We start from the raw sequence: 15,000 nt of genomic DNA, 5'->3' as shown, positions 1-15,000 counted from the left end.
TTATTTCAAACCGATGGATACATTGTCTGATACCGAAGTCAAGCTCAAGCTATACATTTATTTCTAGCGCATTTCAGAAATAAAAATGCCACAACGATATGCACTTGATATAACGTTTCTGGAGGAGAGTAAATAAGAAAACTGGGAGCTAAAAACCCTCTTACAGCTTTTTGACTCGTCTGGCAACATTCCTTTCCCCTAAGACTCAATTCTCCCCATTATTACAAAGGAAAAGCAAAATCTTCTTTCCAAGAAAATTCACATTAGTGGTGGTGATGTCTTCTTCATTTCACTTTCCGCACAGACACTAAACTTTTTTCTGAATAACTGAACTTGATTAACCTAATAAAATATATTATTTCTTTCTTAATTTCCCACTTTAAGAAAAAGACAATGCCAGTATGGAAATGTATCTAAAACCTTTTTTTTGCAGTACTGTACACTGGCATTACCTATTACCTCTATCAACAGAATTTATCACAGATCTCTGAGTAAGAGAATCTAAAGCATATCATAACAAAAATGGACTAAAAGAAAGACCTTACAATCTACTGTCACTTGTCCTGTCATCTCTATAAAGTTAATGGGTTGGAAAAATAGCCTTTGGAATCAAAGTTGGTATGTAATTGAAAGGAAATGCTTTTTTAATTGTAATTTCTCTTCTCTTTCTTTCTTTCTCCTTTCTTTCTTTCTTTCTTTCTTTCTTTCTTTCTTTCTTTCTTTCATCCATCCCTGGCCCCCCTATAATTTCCTTTAGTTTTAAAAAATATTAGCATGAATGTCAAAAGGAACCATGGAGGGTAAAATGAAGGTTCATATTCGTCTGCTTGTTAGGAATAAAAATTTATATAAACATTTGAGATGAATAAAAGTGTCCCTTTCCATGTGCTACAAAGGAAAGGACACTCAAGGGAAAATATGTACATTTTCTTTAAAACGTATTCTTAATTTTGTCAGGGAGAACAACTTGGAGCGATGAGATGGTGATTGGGCTAGTTCTAGGGCTTCAATGACCGTATTTAAGATATGGTAGCAATAGTCCTCTTAATAATCTTAATGGTAAAGAATGATATAACATATTGATAAGGATGAATATATTCAAAGGAAGAAATATGAAATTAGCTGTTAAAAATCCATGTCCCTATATTTTTGTCTTTAACAAATGTTATTTCCTTAGAGAGGAACACTTCAGCAAAGTTACTTATCATTTGAAATGCTCTCTTTGCCTAGAACAGTTGAATCAGTTTCATACCCAACAAAATGGTAGCTCACTGCTGTTCTGGTATAGCAGCCAGTGCAAATTTTTATTTAAGGCCATTTACAAAAGCCAAAGCAATATAGTAAGCAAATTTTCTTTTAATTGGTCAGAAATGAGAAAAAGTTAAAAAAAATCCTTGTGGAAATCTTACTGTAATTCCGTTATAAAGTTATGAGGATGCCAAGTACTTGTGCCTTGTTGTTAAGGTGCTTTTACTCTATACCCTGTAGTCTACCATTTGTAAACACATCTTTTTGATGTTTCTGCCAACATCCTGGCAACAAAGCAGTGCAATTTCAAATGAGCTAATTAACTTAATTGTTGATGAAGCATGAAACAGTTCATTCACCCTGTTAGCTGCTCCATGACAACATAAGAGTCTCAGCCTGTGAAGTTACTCATCTCCATAAACCTATCTGTAGCTTTCTGTTTAGATCTCTTGTATAGCAGAATTGTGCGTGGAAAATGTTTCAAAAAAGATGCATATTCTCATTTGAAAAGGAACCTCTTAAAATTAAAATATATATATATATATATATATATATATCACGGTATGAAGAAATTAAGGATCCACAAAATTTTGATTTTTAAGCTAGAGAAGCCACGTAATGTATCACACAAATACACAGCCATGCAAGGTTGCTCTGTGATTCTGAGGGCAACAAGAAACAATGTAGATGAAATAGAATTATTTCTTAAAAATTTAGCTACTTTCAACTTTCATTTCTTCCTTCTTGTTGTTAAATATATATATGTCAAGCATCATTATTTAAAGGAAGGAATATCAAGCTCATGATCAAAAAATAAACCTGTAAAATATGTCTGTTTAAAATTATATGTAGTCTATGACTCTTCACGTAATTTCACTTAATTTTTTTATTAAAAACTTGAAATTTAAGTGAATCCTGCACACGTCTCCCAATGATTAATGACACTACTACTGTAGGCTACTATTTTTCATTCATTCAAAAACCTCTAATGAATGATTTCTAAAATATTTTGGTGAAGAGGTAAAGATGAAGTCACCTCCTTGGCCTGTCTTCAGTCATGCACTTGTTGGGACACACAGAAAACACGGAGTGTGCCTCATGATGGACCTTCTTCCTTTGAGCTTTGTGTATTAATTTACAAAATATGCCTAAAACTCCCACATAATCCACCCCCTTCCCTAAAAAAAAGGTAAGAAACCTACTTTAAAAACTGTCCAAAATCTTCACAAATGCTTTCACAGCCTGGCCATTTGCAAACTCCATGGCCGTACAGAGTGTGAGAAGCCCCAGTCTCCTCGTGTGACGAGCTGTAGCAAAAGAACACGGCGTCAGATTCATCTCAAAAAGCCATAATCGTTGCAGGCTGCTAGCGCCTGTCAGGTTACGATCAGTGACAAACAGGTCAAAACAGGTCAATTCAGCTCAGAGCAGTCAGAAAAATTTAATCGTTCTATTGAATAGTTCAACTGCCAAGGCTAGATGATGTTCCAATTAGAGGAGAAATAGAGCCAAAGATGACTGTTAATAAAGGATGAAAAACTAAGAGGACTGTATAATATCATATGCTAATCTTGCCATATGACCTTAATGTAACATTTACCTCTAAATAAAAAATATATATTCATATGTGGTCAAGTGAAATAAACCTGTGTTTTTAAGAAGGTAATAGGACAGCCACCATAAGATTTTTGAAATGCTCTTTTTCAAGAAGATGTGGACCGTTAGGACCATTTAAATTGTTTAATATTTATGTGTGAACCATATATATTTCCACTAGTTACAGCTGATTTTAAAAAATTCTATATTGGAACAGTATTCATTAGCTATATCCTTCTATAATCATCAAAGACTTTTGATAAGTGAGTTTTATGTCAGACAGAGAGATCCTAGAAAAATCAACCAACTTCTGCAATATATAATCATCAAATTAATCTCAATTAAAACAACAGCATGAAAGCATTCAGAAGCATACCATTTTATAATAATGAAAACTAACAAGAAAAAATTTTCATGACACTCAAATGAAGACCAGAAACACCACCAAATTAGAGCATCCTATTTTAAACTGTACTGTAATTAAATATATGGTTCTATAAAAAAATGTTTACGAGAAAGAATTTGTTGCTGTCAGGCGGATACTCATATTACATCACAGAATACTTCCAGTCTACTATATTCAAATTTGTCATGTTCAGTGCTGTATACCACAGGAGCCTAAGTCACTCTGTTAAGAAATCTTGCATCTTAAGAGATGTTTCATCTCTTAAAAAGATATTTTTCATGTGAAGCAATGTTTTAGCTTATGTATTTTATGTAGATTAAGGGAACCTGATTAGATGGCTTTATGCTTGAATAAATGGAAGTAAATGGACAAAAAGTACCCGGGTGCTCCTTTTACTAGGGTAGTTTTTACACAACTAAAATAAAACAGGAAGTTGAAAATTATCTAACATAATGTACTCAATGTGGGTAACTGAAATCGAATAATTTTTCTTTGTGAATTTTGAGCAAAATTTATTCAGTTTATACTATTCAATCACTGCCGTAAGTTTATTTTATATTTTTATAAATTCCATCATGCTACACCAATAAAAAGGCAAGCCAGATATTCTATCTTCTGGTTTACAACACCTGTGTTTATGTCTTTACGCATATTGATTCTTGGATCTATGGACGTGTTCTTAAACATATATCAAGCACATGTTTTTAAGCATATACTAAGGGGGATATGGATGCATCTTTAATCATTCAAAGAGGGTTCGTAAGTTTAAGAAATGGTAAAATGTTCTCATTTCAGCAATCTGGTTCATCACAACATATTAGCCATAAAAATATGTTGACACAGTAATTCCACATGCACATATTAAAAAATAACTTTCTTCAGGCACATTCCCCACCAAATTCATCACAATTCTGGTATTTGAACTGCCTTCTGAAATGAAAATAATATTTAAGATAAATAATCAAAAGGTTTCTATTTAATTTGTTCTATACATTCTGACCCTGTTAAGTACAAATCATTATCCTAGTTTTATGAATGGTGGAAGTAAAAGTTGGTGACATATAAATATAGAATAAATCTCATGAGCTTTACCTGTCTCGCCTTGCACTTAGGACTGAAGACTGTCCATTCACTATGGAATGATGGGTTATTGGTGGTGATGCTTTGGAAGTGGTGGAGGAGGTAGTCGAGGAGGAATTGTTAGTAGTGAGGTCTAGCCCTCCATGTTTAATGCCATTGTCTTCCATACTGTGAACTCCAGTCACTTCTTTCCATAACTGCTGAATCTCAGCAGGACTTAAGCCAGCTATAAAATGAAAGAAAGCCCCACTAATATAACGAGGTAAAGTTCATATAATGAGCTTAGTGTTATTACTGGATTAATGCCAACAACAAAAGTGATGCTACCAGCATAATTAATATACAACAATAAATCACTTTACACCATCAGCACCATTGCCTTTCTCGTGAATAATCAGTTATTTGCTAACGACTACCAATTTAGGAATAGTAGGGTGTGATCATATTGGAAATGATATCAAGGATTAATGGAAAAACCCAGCAAGTTCTACTTGGAAGTTAAACTATTCAACTTTTAGCAGCAGCTTTTTCTTATTGCTGGTATTAAGTTTTTATCAGTGAGGAACTGAAAAAGAAATAGATTTGGAAATGAGACATATCAAAAGAAATGAAAAGAAGAAAAGGAGTAAGGAGGATAAACAAAAATGTCAGGAAAAAAATGTCAGGGAAAACCAGTAAACATTCAACTCAGAAGGAAAATATATTTGACAATTAACTTTGACAAAGTTAGTTTGCTCTTTCTCAGACAGGCAAACAAAATAATTGAGTTTTGCTTGGAGGTGCTAAATAAGCCAATATGATTACCTACATGGATCAATTAAGCAGATAATATGGAAACCTCATTTTATGACTGATAGAATGAATGAACCACGCATTTTAAACAACACCCTGGTTCAGATCGTGCAAATTTACCAGATTTAAGAAGGAAGAAAACAAAATCAAGGCACAATGCTTTAGCTTTTAGCTGTAATTTTGAAATAAGGAATTAAGAGGTTATTGTTTACAGTAGCTGACTTATAAAATTGTACTTATATGTGCCAAGTGCTATGCCTTCATGTATTCTTTCTACACCCTATACTTCTTAATCCTCACTAAATCCAAAGGAGTTGATAACTATATTTTAACCAGTTCATGGATAAGGAAACAAAGTGAGAGAGAGAGAGAGAGGCTCAAATATGTATCCAAGGTCATAAAACTTCTCTGTGCTAGAGCTTTGATTTAAATCCAGGCAGTTTGGTTTGAATGCTTTTGCTCTTAAGATATCATATTAAAAATATGAAAAGTACTGAATAAAGATATACAAGGGCAAATGCAGTTTGTAATTGTGATTGCTATCACTTACTCAGCATCTGCTAGAGTCTGATGCTTTACATTCATAATCTCAATTAATGTCACCTGATGTTAGGAATCATTACATTTTACAGATGAGGGCATGGCATGGAGGTTTAGAAAGATGAAAGATGTTACCAAATCGCTACGTTCATAGCTACTTGGACAGAATTCAAACCTAATGTGCTGTGGCTCCAAAATCTAGGCTCTTTATTACCACGTTCATCTGCAACATCTAACGTAAGGATGGAAGTGCTAATCAAACTACCCCCACCTCCAAAATCCAGCACATGTCTCCATCAGATGCTATAAGTGATACAGATCAATCAAGAGATGTGTGGGAGCCGACAGGATGGAACAGGCAGGGGAGACTAGGGGAGAACAGGATGTGATGACGAGGAGAGTGAGCCCTCTCACCCCTACCCCTGAAAGTAGAAAAATCATCAATCCAGACAGAGAGGTAAGTAGCCCAAAGTGACAGAAGAATTCTCACTGCTCCAAACATAACTTCTGGTCAAATTATTCATCACAGTGGTAACCTTAAATTGCTATGCCTATCACAATTTCTTACAGATAGTTTTACTGAAAGCTATCATTTTGGTGATTCTGGCTCCTGAAGATTTTCAAGCAGCCTAAGACTGAAGAAAAGGCAGGCTAACTCAGGTTTCCAGTCATTAAAAACTACTTTTTTTTTTTTTTTTCTGGAGAGAAGAGAATGGCTTAATAAAAGTAAGGTATTTTCTCCATTACATAGGAAATAATTTCTATATAAAGATAATTAATTATTGCTTTAACTCTATCTTTAACTCAGGATTCCGAAACTTTTCTCACTGTAACTTCCTGATTACCTGTCTGTATGAGTTACGTATCCTAACAGCAAAGCTCCATTAGCAAATCCTTTTCTGTGACAGCATCTGTTCTTCTTCTGCATGGGAGCCCTCGCCATCTGACTGCCTCTCTGCCCCACCATCAGCTCTTGCCTGGACGATGGCTCTCCTTTTCTCCTTTCCTGTCTTCCTGCTTTCTCCTTGCCTTGCTATAATTTACCACTCTTCCTATATCAGCCCAAATTTATCCCTTTAAATCTAAATTAGGCCATGGGGCTTTCCAGACAAAGTATCCAATGCTTTCCAGAACATTTCGGGGGGAAAAAAAAAACTACAAGAAAAAGGAACAAACAACAACAAAAAACCCTACTGTGGCCTGTGAAGTACCAGCATTTATTATCTGGGTCTCGTCTGCCTCTCTGATGTCATCTAATGCTCGCTCTCTACATTTCTCTCTCTTATACTAGTTTTCTTCTGCATCTTAGATGCATGAAATATTTGCTCCCTTGCCAGCTTTTGCTCTGGCTGTTCCCACAGCATTGGCGACTTTGTCACAGATCTTCTCACGGTTTCCTCCCTCTCTTCCCTCAGACGACTTAAGGGTCACCTTCTCTGAGAGCTCTTTGACCACATTATCACCCCTTCCCCACCTTGCCTTCTAACATTCTCTATCACCTCGCCCTACTTTATTTATCCTTAAATCATTAATCAGTCTCTGAAACCATATTATTTATTTGTTTGTTTTACTTGTCATCAGTCTCCCTCTACTACACTGTAAACTCAGGCTGGTTAGAGCAGGGATTTCTTATTTTGCCCATCTATCCCCAGTGCTAAGAGCACTGCCTGGTTATGTGCTTAATACACAGTAGCTGATTTAATTGATTATAACAGATTCACATAGTTCTTGAAGGTATTTGGGTATTCACATGGAAGTACTGTGGCTCTTGATGTACTTGTGGCATGTTATCTGTGAGCACTGCCATCCTATAAGGCCAATGTCTAAAGAATTAGAAACGGCACTAGTTGATTCTAGCAGATTGAGTAGCTAATAAAACTTTACATCTTGGCTAAAGACTCTTAGATGCATTTTAGACACTATACCAGTTAAAGATGTTATTAATAATTTAGTTTTTGAATTTTATTAACAATTCAGTTAACCTAAGTATCTACTTACCTTTTAAAAGCAGACTTCTCTTATAACACCCATTTGTATTGCAAATTAGTGGTATCACCATGACATCACAATGATATGGCAACAAATACTAAGCACATAAACATTTGATAAATAAATAACCTGGTTCGCTATCCAAATAAGGATCCTTAATTAAACAACAAAGAAAATGGTTTTTAAAGATTACAGATATGGGGCGGAGAAGAGATGATGTCAAAAAGAGATTCCCGTTAGTAGAAGTGGTTCCCAAAAGTGTCTGCATTATTAGACTCACTTGGGGGCATTTGGAAACTTCTGCTGCCCTGACCATAGCCCAAACCAATTAAATCACAATTTCTGGAGGTAGGACATGGGTATCAGTCTCTTTCTGGAGCCCCACAGATGATTCCAACGTGTAGATCATTTGGGAGGAATATTTTTAAAAGCAAACTACTTCATTGCTCATGAAACAAAGTTTTCACATCTACAATTTGCTTAGTTCTTTTCTATGGATACAAAACTATGCATATGAAACAATGAGCCAACCAATTTTGTAGGATTCTGAAAGTTTGCAAATTTTGAAGTTTTGGTGATTTACAAGAATTAACTTGTTTTTCAGGCAATAATATTATATGTTCAGTATTGCCTAAACTGTGTTCTATGCAACAGTGCTCTTCTAAACACTCCTAATCTAAGAGATCTAAGAGGTCTTTGGTCTCTATCTTGGGAGACTCATGACTAATGTTAACATGTACATCAGTTCCAAGATGCCTAGGAACAAAACCCAAAAGCCAACCACAAAAAGAAAACTTAAGTCTATTGTTTAACTCAGCATTTTACAAATCCGTTTGAGGATAAAAAGAAAAACAAGTGCAAAACCATTTTTACAATTACACTAATTTATTTCAGTTTTAAATACTGGGTGTAGGCTTAGAATTCATCAAGTGATCTCCAGCCCCTCCCTTGAACTGCAGGCTGCCTATTTATAAACTTCACAGATTTTTTTTTTCTAAAATTAGCTTGCTTCTAGACTAAGTTTCTGTTTATACAGCCTCTCTGACCCCAACTCACTCTTCATCTGTTTTTTTTTTTTTTTTTTTTTTTTTTTTTTTTAGAAACTTACCGGTGCTTCTGATATACCAGTCACTCTTCTCCATGCTTCAGTGCTAATCCATGACCCCAGGCTCTATTATTATCCCCATTCTAGAGATGAGGACACTGAGGAACAGAAAAGTTGAGTAGCTCTAGAGCTAATGCGTGGCAGGGCTTCTCACATCTTTAGGTCATTTGTTCACATAACCTTTTTCCAGGACTCTGTCCTTGGCCACCCTATCTACAAGTTCAACCTGTCCCATTTCCTACAGTCTCTTCCTTTTTTTCCTAGACTGACTTTTAAGGTTTTATTCCTTAGCACTTATCACTATATGTTTTACTTAATTTATAATAAGTTTTTTGGTGTCAGGGGTTTCTGTGTTTTGGTCACTGTGTTGCCCCCAGTGCCTGTAAGAGCACCTCCAGTGAATGAAAGCTCCAAGGATACCAAGTTATACAACTGACTGGAACATGCTGGCAAGCATAATCTGGGAATCAGTGGACTAGACCATCATAGAATAATAGGCAACTTAAAATCTTTAGTAAGGATGATTCAATTTTCTTAGTAGCTTATTTCAAGGATACATGCATATAATACTAGTGCCAAGATGTTGTGTGATTATGCAATTTTAAAATTCCATGACTTTAAAAAAAAAATCAAGAAATGAGGATGGGTGATGGCTTTGGGATGATGACTTGGGCTTACTTTTGTTCACTGCCCATACTACAAATAAGCATTAAAAGGTTTGTTTTCCTAGGAGTTGAATGAATAAAAGGATGAATTCCTAATCAAATTGCATGTAATACCACAGGTAAAGCAATTAAATATTAATTCCTTAATCCTGGATCCAGAGTTTGTGGAGTAACTACTGGGTGACAAGTGATGTGCTAAGAATTAATTAAAATTTGGTAATTCACATCTAGATTATACATCCTTGGGGCATACAGGTTTTAAAAATTCCAGTGGCTTTCCTTATTGGTAAAAATTACATTCACAACTTTTTCACACCCCAAACTGAAGATTCTCTCAATGTCCTTTCATTTTCTATGTCAACTAATTAATTTTTAATATTAAATAATTTTTATACATTATGATGTAAAGTCTACTGTGATTTTTTAAAAATTATCTTATTTGTACTCTGCTTATTTACTAGGGTTACTTATAACTAAAAGTAATAAAATCAAATTTTGGTAGAAGTATTTGTATCATTCATATATTTTATGAAAACAATTTGATATTTAATCACCAGAATTCTTGAACTATTATCATGTAATTTTCACTTTTCATATTAAATTTCACATTAAAAAGCACTAGTATATTACACATGGCCAAATAACTGAATCATAGAGAAGGGTGTACATTGCAAAATTAAATTTCCCTACCCACCCCCACCTCTCGCTTCCTTGTTCTCTTCTCCAGAGGCAACCATTATTCTGGTTTCTAGGCTACCCTTCAGAGATCTATGTGTTCATTTAAAATCTGCCAAACCTAACATTTTATTGATTTATATTTGACTGGAGGTCTACTTTAACCTATAGGTAAGCACCCGTCATTAAACATGTATGTTTAATGAGAGGTGGACCTAATAAATATTTTGCCCAAATGCTGAGTTAGAAGGAATACAACAGCTATTTGACTAAAATCGAGACCAAAGGCAAACATCTCCACTAAAGAAGGAACTTCTGGGATACTAGAATACATCTGAAATACATATAAAAATTCCTACTATCATTTTACTATTAAAATTTTTATAGGCTGCATTTTTAAAATTTGATATTTTATTTATTCTATTTATTTTATTTTAATAAAATTTGAAATTTTATTTGTAATTTTCTGAGTTTTCCTCATCATGAAACTTTAATGTGGCCAAGCTGACATTCTGCTTTGGAGTCTTCCCTCAAGATAAGTGACAAACAACTTTATAAAGACTTACGGCCTAAATGGAGATAAATTCCTTTTCGTGTATGTGTGCTGCTGGTACACCAAACAATTCTGTGACAATAGAATTAGGATATAATTTAATCCCCACCTTTCTATCTTATTTACATTTTCTCAAAAACTAACTTAACACACTTAATATTTCCCTATGTACTTAATTTTTTGTAAGTTAGTTTTTGTGTTTTGTTTTCTGTTTAGAGAGGGAGCATGAGGTGGGCAGAGGGAGAGGGAGAGAGAGAACCTTAAGCAGGTTCCATGTCTAGGGCAGAACCCATTACAGGATTTGATCTCATGACACTTAGATCATGGCCTAAGCCAAAATCAAGATTCCAATGCTTAACCAACTGAGCCACCGAGGCTCGTAAGTTAGTTTTTATACATAATATTAACAGCATTTATGGTTAACTTCGCAAAATTTTATTCCTGCAATAATAAATATACATTTAAACTTTACCTTACTGATGGGAATTTTCATATATAAAACCCCAAAGGAGGGATGCCTGGGTGGCTCAGTGACTGAGCATCTGCCTTTGACTCAGCTCTTGATCCTGGTGTCATGGGACTGAGACCCGCATCGGGCTCCCCACAGGGAGCCTGCTTCTCTCTCTACCTATGTCTCTGCTCCCTGTGTCTCTCACAAATGAATAAAATCTTTAAAAAAATAAAAAATTAAAAACCCAAAGGAGAGTTTCCTTCCAAGTTGAAAATTGGAGATTGACTAGTATTTAAAAGGGAATACTAAAATGCTAACAGTAATTCTACATGGCAAGCATTGTTTGTTATCCTGATTATATATAATGGCAATCTCTGCAAATACATGATCACAGATTAGGCAAAAAATCGGGATGCCAGAAGTGATACTGAAGTAGACATTTGGCTATTTTGATTTCCATAAGCAGAGAATGAGTCAAGGCCAAATAGCTGATCTTGGCCGCATATTCGTCGGAAGACAAACTTGAGCACATTCCTACCTCAGGATGTTATATTTTACCTAAAAACAATTTCATTTTATTTATTACTCAACAGTTGTCTCATTCCAAACTCATCTAGTTCTAGAAGGCCTAAGTTCAAACTTGTGCTGGCTAGATAGCCTCGCAGTCCTTGTTTGGTCTTTCAAATTGGTCACAAAAGCATTACGTTTTAAACGACTTTCATACATTCAAAAACATGTAGATGGTTAGAAGGAAATAAAGTTTTTACCAGGTATATTTTAGTCGCTGTAGTCATAGGAAGCCTGTGAGTATAGTGCGTATTGGAATACGCTGACTTCTATCTCATGTCAAAATCATATCAAAGTTTGAAGTGCATGCACAATAATTTCCTATTACCTGTAGACATTGGTACTGGGTCATGAAAATGTGTCACGAAGTAATTACTAGCTGACACATAAACTGTACTATCCATGGAGCAAATAGCCTCATAATCAGTATTTTATTTGATATTGATTTACAAATCCATCCTTTTGTATTTGACTTCTGTATACCTACAGTCACCTCATATGTGCATTTGGAGATGGTAATTTCATTGCCTCTCTTCTATTAAAACCCAGTATTATAGTAATATTCATGATGACTTTAAATGCTTAATGTTTAAAATAATTTACTTTAAAGGGTGGCATGATATATTACGTCATTTTGCAACACAGAGAAAAATGTCTATAAATCTTCTACTCTTATCAAAATTATTATAATTTTGTTACTTCTGTCTCATTCTCATACACTTATTTTATATAAGGTTGAAAGAAGCTGGAACTTTAAAAAGTAGCCTGAGGAGACTGTATTAAATCATGGGGATAAATACTTCAAATATGGCATATTTTTAAAGGCCCAATGAGATCATCATTGTGTATAAATCCTACTTGGTTTTCATATGGTTATTATTCATGGCTAATCAATCAACCAACCAAAAACTTGGTACAAAGTAAACTGGGAAACTGATGGTAAAAACGTTTAAAATATTTAAATTATTTTCATCTGAGATAATCAGGGGCTAAGGCAAAAATAATTCCAGGCTTACATTATCTAACAATTACTTCTTTACTTTCTTCCATTCCAATTTTAGGATTCCAGCACCACCCTATGAAATTATGTTCCTTTACTACAGCTGGCTTATCTGACACATTCTGCCTATATTTGGCTGGTGATTCTCTATAGTGGTACTTCTCACACTTCCTCCTCTAAACAGTAAAAACACAATGATGACTTTCATGTTTTTTCTTTAAAATATAAATATTCTGCTCAAACCCCGATGTGTTTTCAGATTTATTTCCTTTTCCTTGATGTTCTCTATCTTGTGTATTTAATCTCTCATATATTTTATGGACAGTACAAACATAAGAAAAAGGAAAAAAAAGATAATTTTATTTTAAAAAGTTCAGAAAAAGAGAAAATTTTCATTTGAAAACTATGAAAATGGTTATATCATAATAAATTTTCCTTGTTTGGCAAGATATCTGTATGCTTGTTTTGGAAGAAAATAGTTTTAACAAATATATTGCACTTAAATTATATTTTGCCTCTGTGAACATCTATTTTAAACTTTCTTGAAGTGTTTGTTTCAATGGTTTTATTCAAATAAGATCCTGCTTCTCTCTATTGATGAGATTTTTATATGATTAGATCCTAAATGTAGAATTTATATAAATTTAATTGAAAAAACTCAATGAGATACATTTATTGCTTCTGTTTTAGTGTAGTTTCTACCAAAGAAATCCATGTTTACATTGAATTAATTTATACACAGTTTTTAAAAAAGTTTATTCTTCATTTGTCCTCAAGTTGCATTTATTTTTGCAGAGAACAACAGTTTATGAGTAGAACATTCATGGGCATGGTGACACTATGGTTTATTCCCATTCTCTTTGGAATGGTGCAGAAAAGTGGTTTTATTGCCTTGTTTTTCTTTCACTATTTAAACTTTATCTTTCTTGATTTACTAAGAGTGATTCAGTCAGGTGAATTAGAAGATCTGAAGTAGAGGGAAGGAAAAGACTCTGGGAAAAACATTTATTCTTTCCTATTGAATTATTCTTGATTGTCTTTTTTTTAAAAAAAGATTTATTTGAAAGAGAGAGAGAAAGAGATAGAGCACGAGTGGGTGGAGAGGCAAAGGGAGAGAATCTCAAGCAGATTCCACATCCAGGACTAAGCCCAATGTGGGGCTCGAACTCACAATCCTGAGGTCATGGCCTGAGCTGAAATCATGACTCAGATGCTAACCGACTGAGCCACCTAGGCAGCCTCGACTTTCTTCAGTATATCCTGTTGAGTCAGAAAAAATAACAAAAAAATACTACTACCACCATGTGAGCTCCTTTGTAACAAATATAATTAAAGTCCATTTGGATTAAAATTTGTTCCAACAAAATCCAAATGAAATTAGAATGTGCTTTTATGACGTTTACTGATTTGACTCTCACCTGTACCAAGAATTTACCACACAAGGAGTCATTTTGTTTACCGCTGTTGTTTTTTAAACTAAGAATACTTCCATGTCTCAAAAGTTAAGAGCCAAATGATGAATATGTACAATTGTATGATTTGTAGTGTATCATATTATCGTATTATCAGAGTACATCCAAAGTTTTCTCATCAGAAAAATAAGAATACAGCTGACAGCTATTTGAAGCTATGAATTACAATATATGCATAGGCATTATTATTTTAGAGAAATAAGATCAATACATGGTCCCACGGTATATGATGGGGTCTTAGAAAGCATAACTTGGAATACGCTTTGTATTAATACATAAAGACTCCTTTCTTACATGTGAGAGTTTCTGTGTGAAGATTAGGAACTTCTTTTTTTTTTTTAATCAGTTCTCCACCCAAACTCCCATCAGCTCACTTTTGTTTAAGTGAAGTGTTATTAGCTTTCCCACTAATCGAATTCTCTATAGGTCTACAGTGTATATTCAATAGTGCTTAAATCGTGTTGCCCTTATAAATCACTTTCTTCCATAAGACTAATATATACACATTTAATATCTAACAAAACACTTGAAAGCGGTTTTACTACACAGCTAAAAGCAGCGCGTAGCAAAATTTGTGAGTCTCGGGAAAATGGGCCATGCAACCACATTAACGATTGTGTTTTAATAATAAACCTGAAGGTCATAAAAGCAAAATTTCTCAAGGCATAAGGCAGACAGGCCATGAAATGGTAGAAAGTGCAAAATGAGGAATGAAGTGTGCACCACGTTTTGTATGTACCTTGAGGCAGCGATTGGACAGGAAGTGCCGCCTGGCCAGGTGGGATGGAGATGAGTCCCTGACGCTGAAGGCTGAGCAGATGCTGCTGCTGCTGGAGTTGTTGCATCTGGAGGAGCTGCTGC

At 34.5% G+C, this 15,000-nt stretch overlaps 1 protein-coding gene across 50 annotated transcripts in view; it reads right to left on the bottom strand.

Moving 5' to 3' along the window:
* FOXP2 (forkhead box P2) overlaps positions 1 to 15,000 on the bottom strand; it is a 553,446-nt gene that overhangs the window by 46,400 nt on the left and 492,046 nt on the right. For all 50 annotated transcript variants that reach the window (XM_072764793.1, XM_072764790.1, XM_072764800.1 and 47 more), the window contains 3 exons: positions 14,879 to 15,000; positions 4,343 to 4,556; positions 2,451 to 2,555 (listed from right to left, as the gene is read on the bottom strand). The exon at positions 14,879 to 15,000 is cut by the window's right edge. In XM_072764793.1, the coding sequence (XP_072620894.1) occupies positions 2,451 to 2,555; positions 4,343 to 4,556; positions 14,879 to 15,000 (441 nt within the window). The remainder of the gene's footprint in view (positions 1 to 2,450; positions 2,556 to 4,342; positions 4,557 to 14,878) is intronic.

The sequence above is a fragment of the Vulpes vulpes genome, chromosome 7 (genome assembly GCF_048418805.1).
Source record: "Vulpes vulpes isolate BD-2025 chromosome 7, VulVul3, whole genome shotgun sequence".
Taxonomy (NCBI): domain Eukaryota; kingdom Metazoa; phylum Chordata; class Mammalia; order Carnivora; family Canidae; genus Vulpes; species Vulpes vulpes.
The sequence above is the reverse complement of the archived record's forward strand: the minus strand, read 5'-3'. Positions and strand labels throughout refer to the sequence as shown.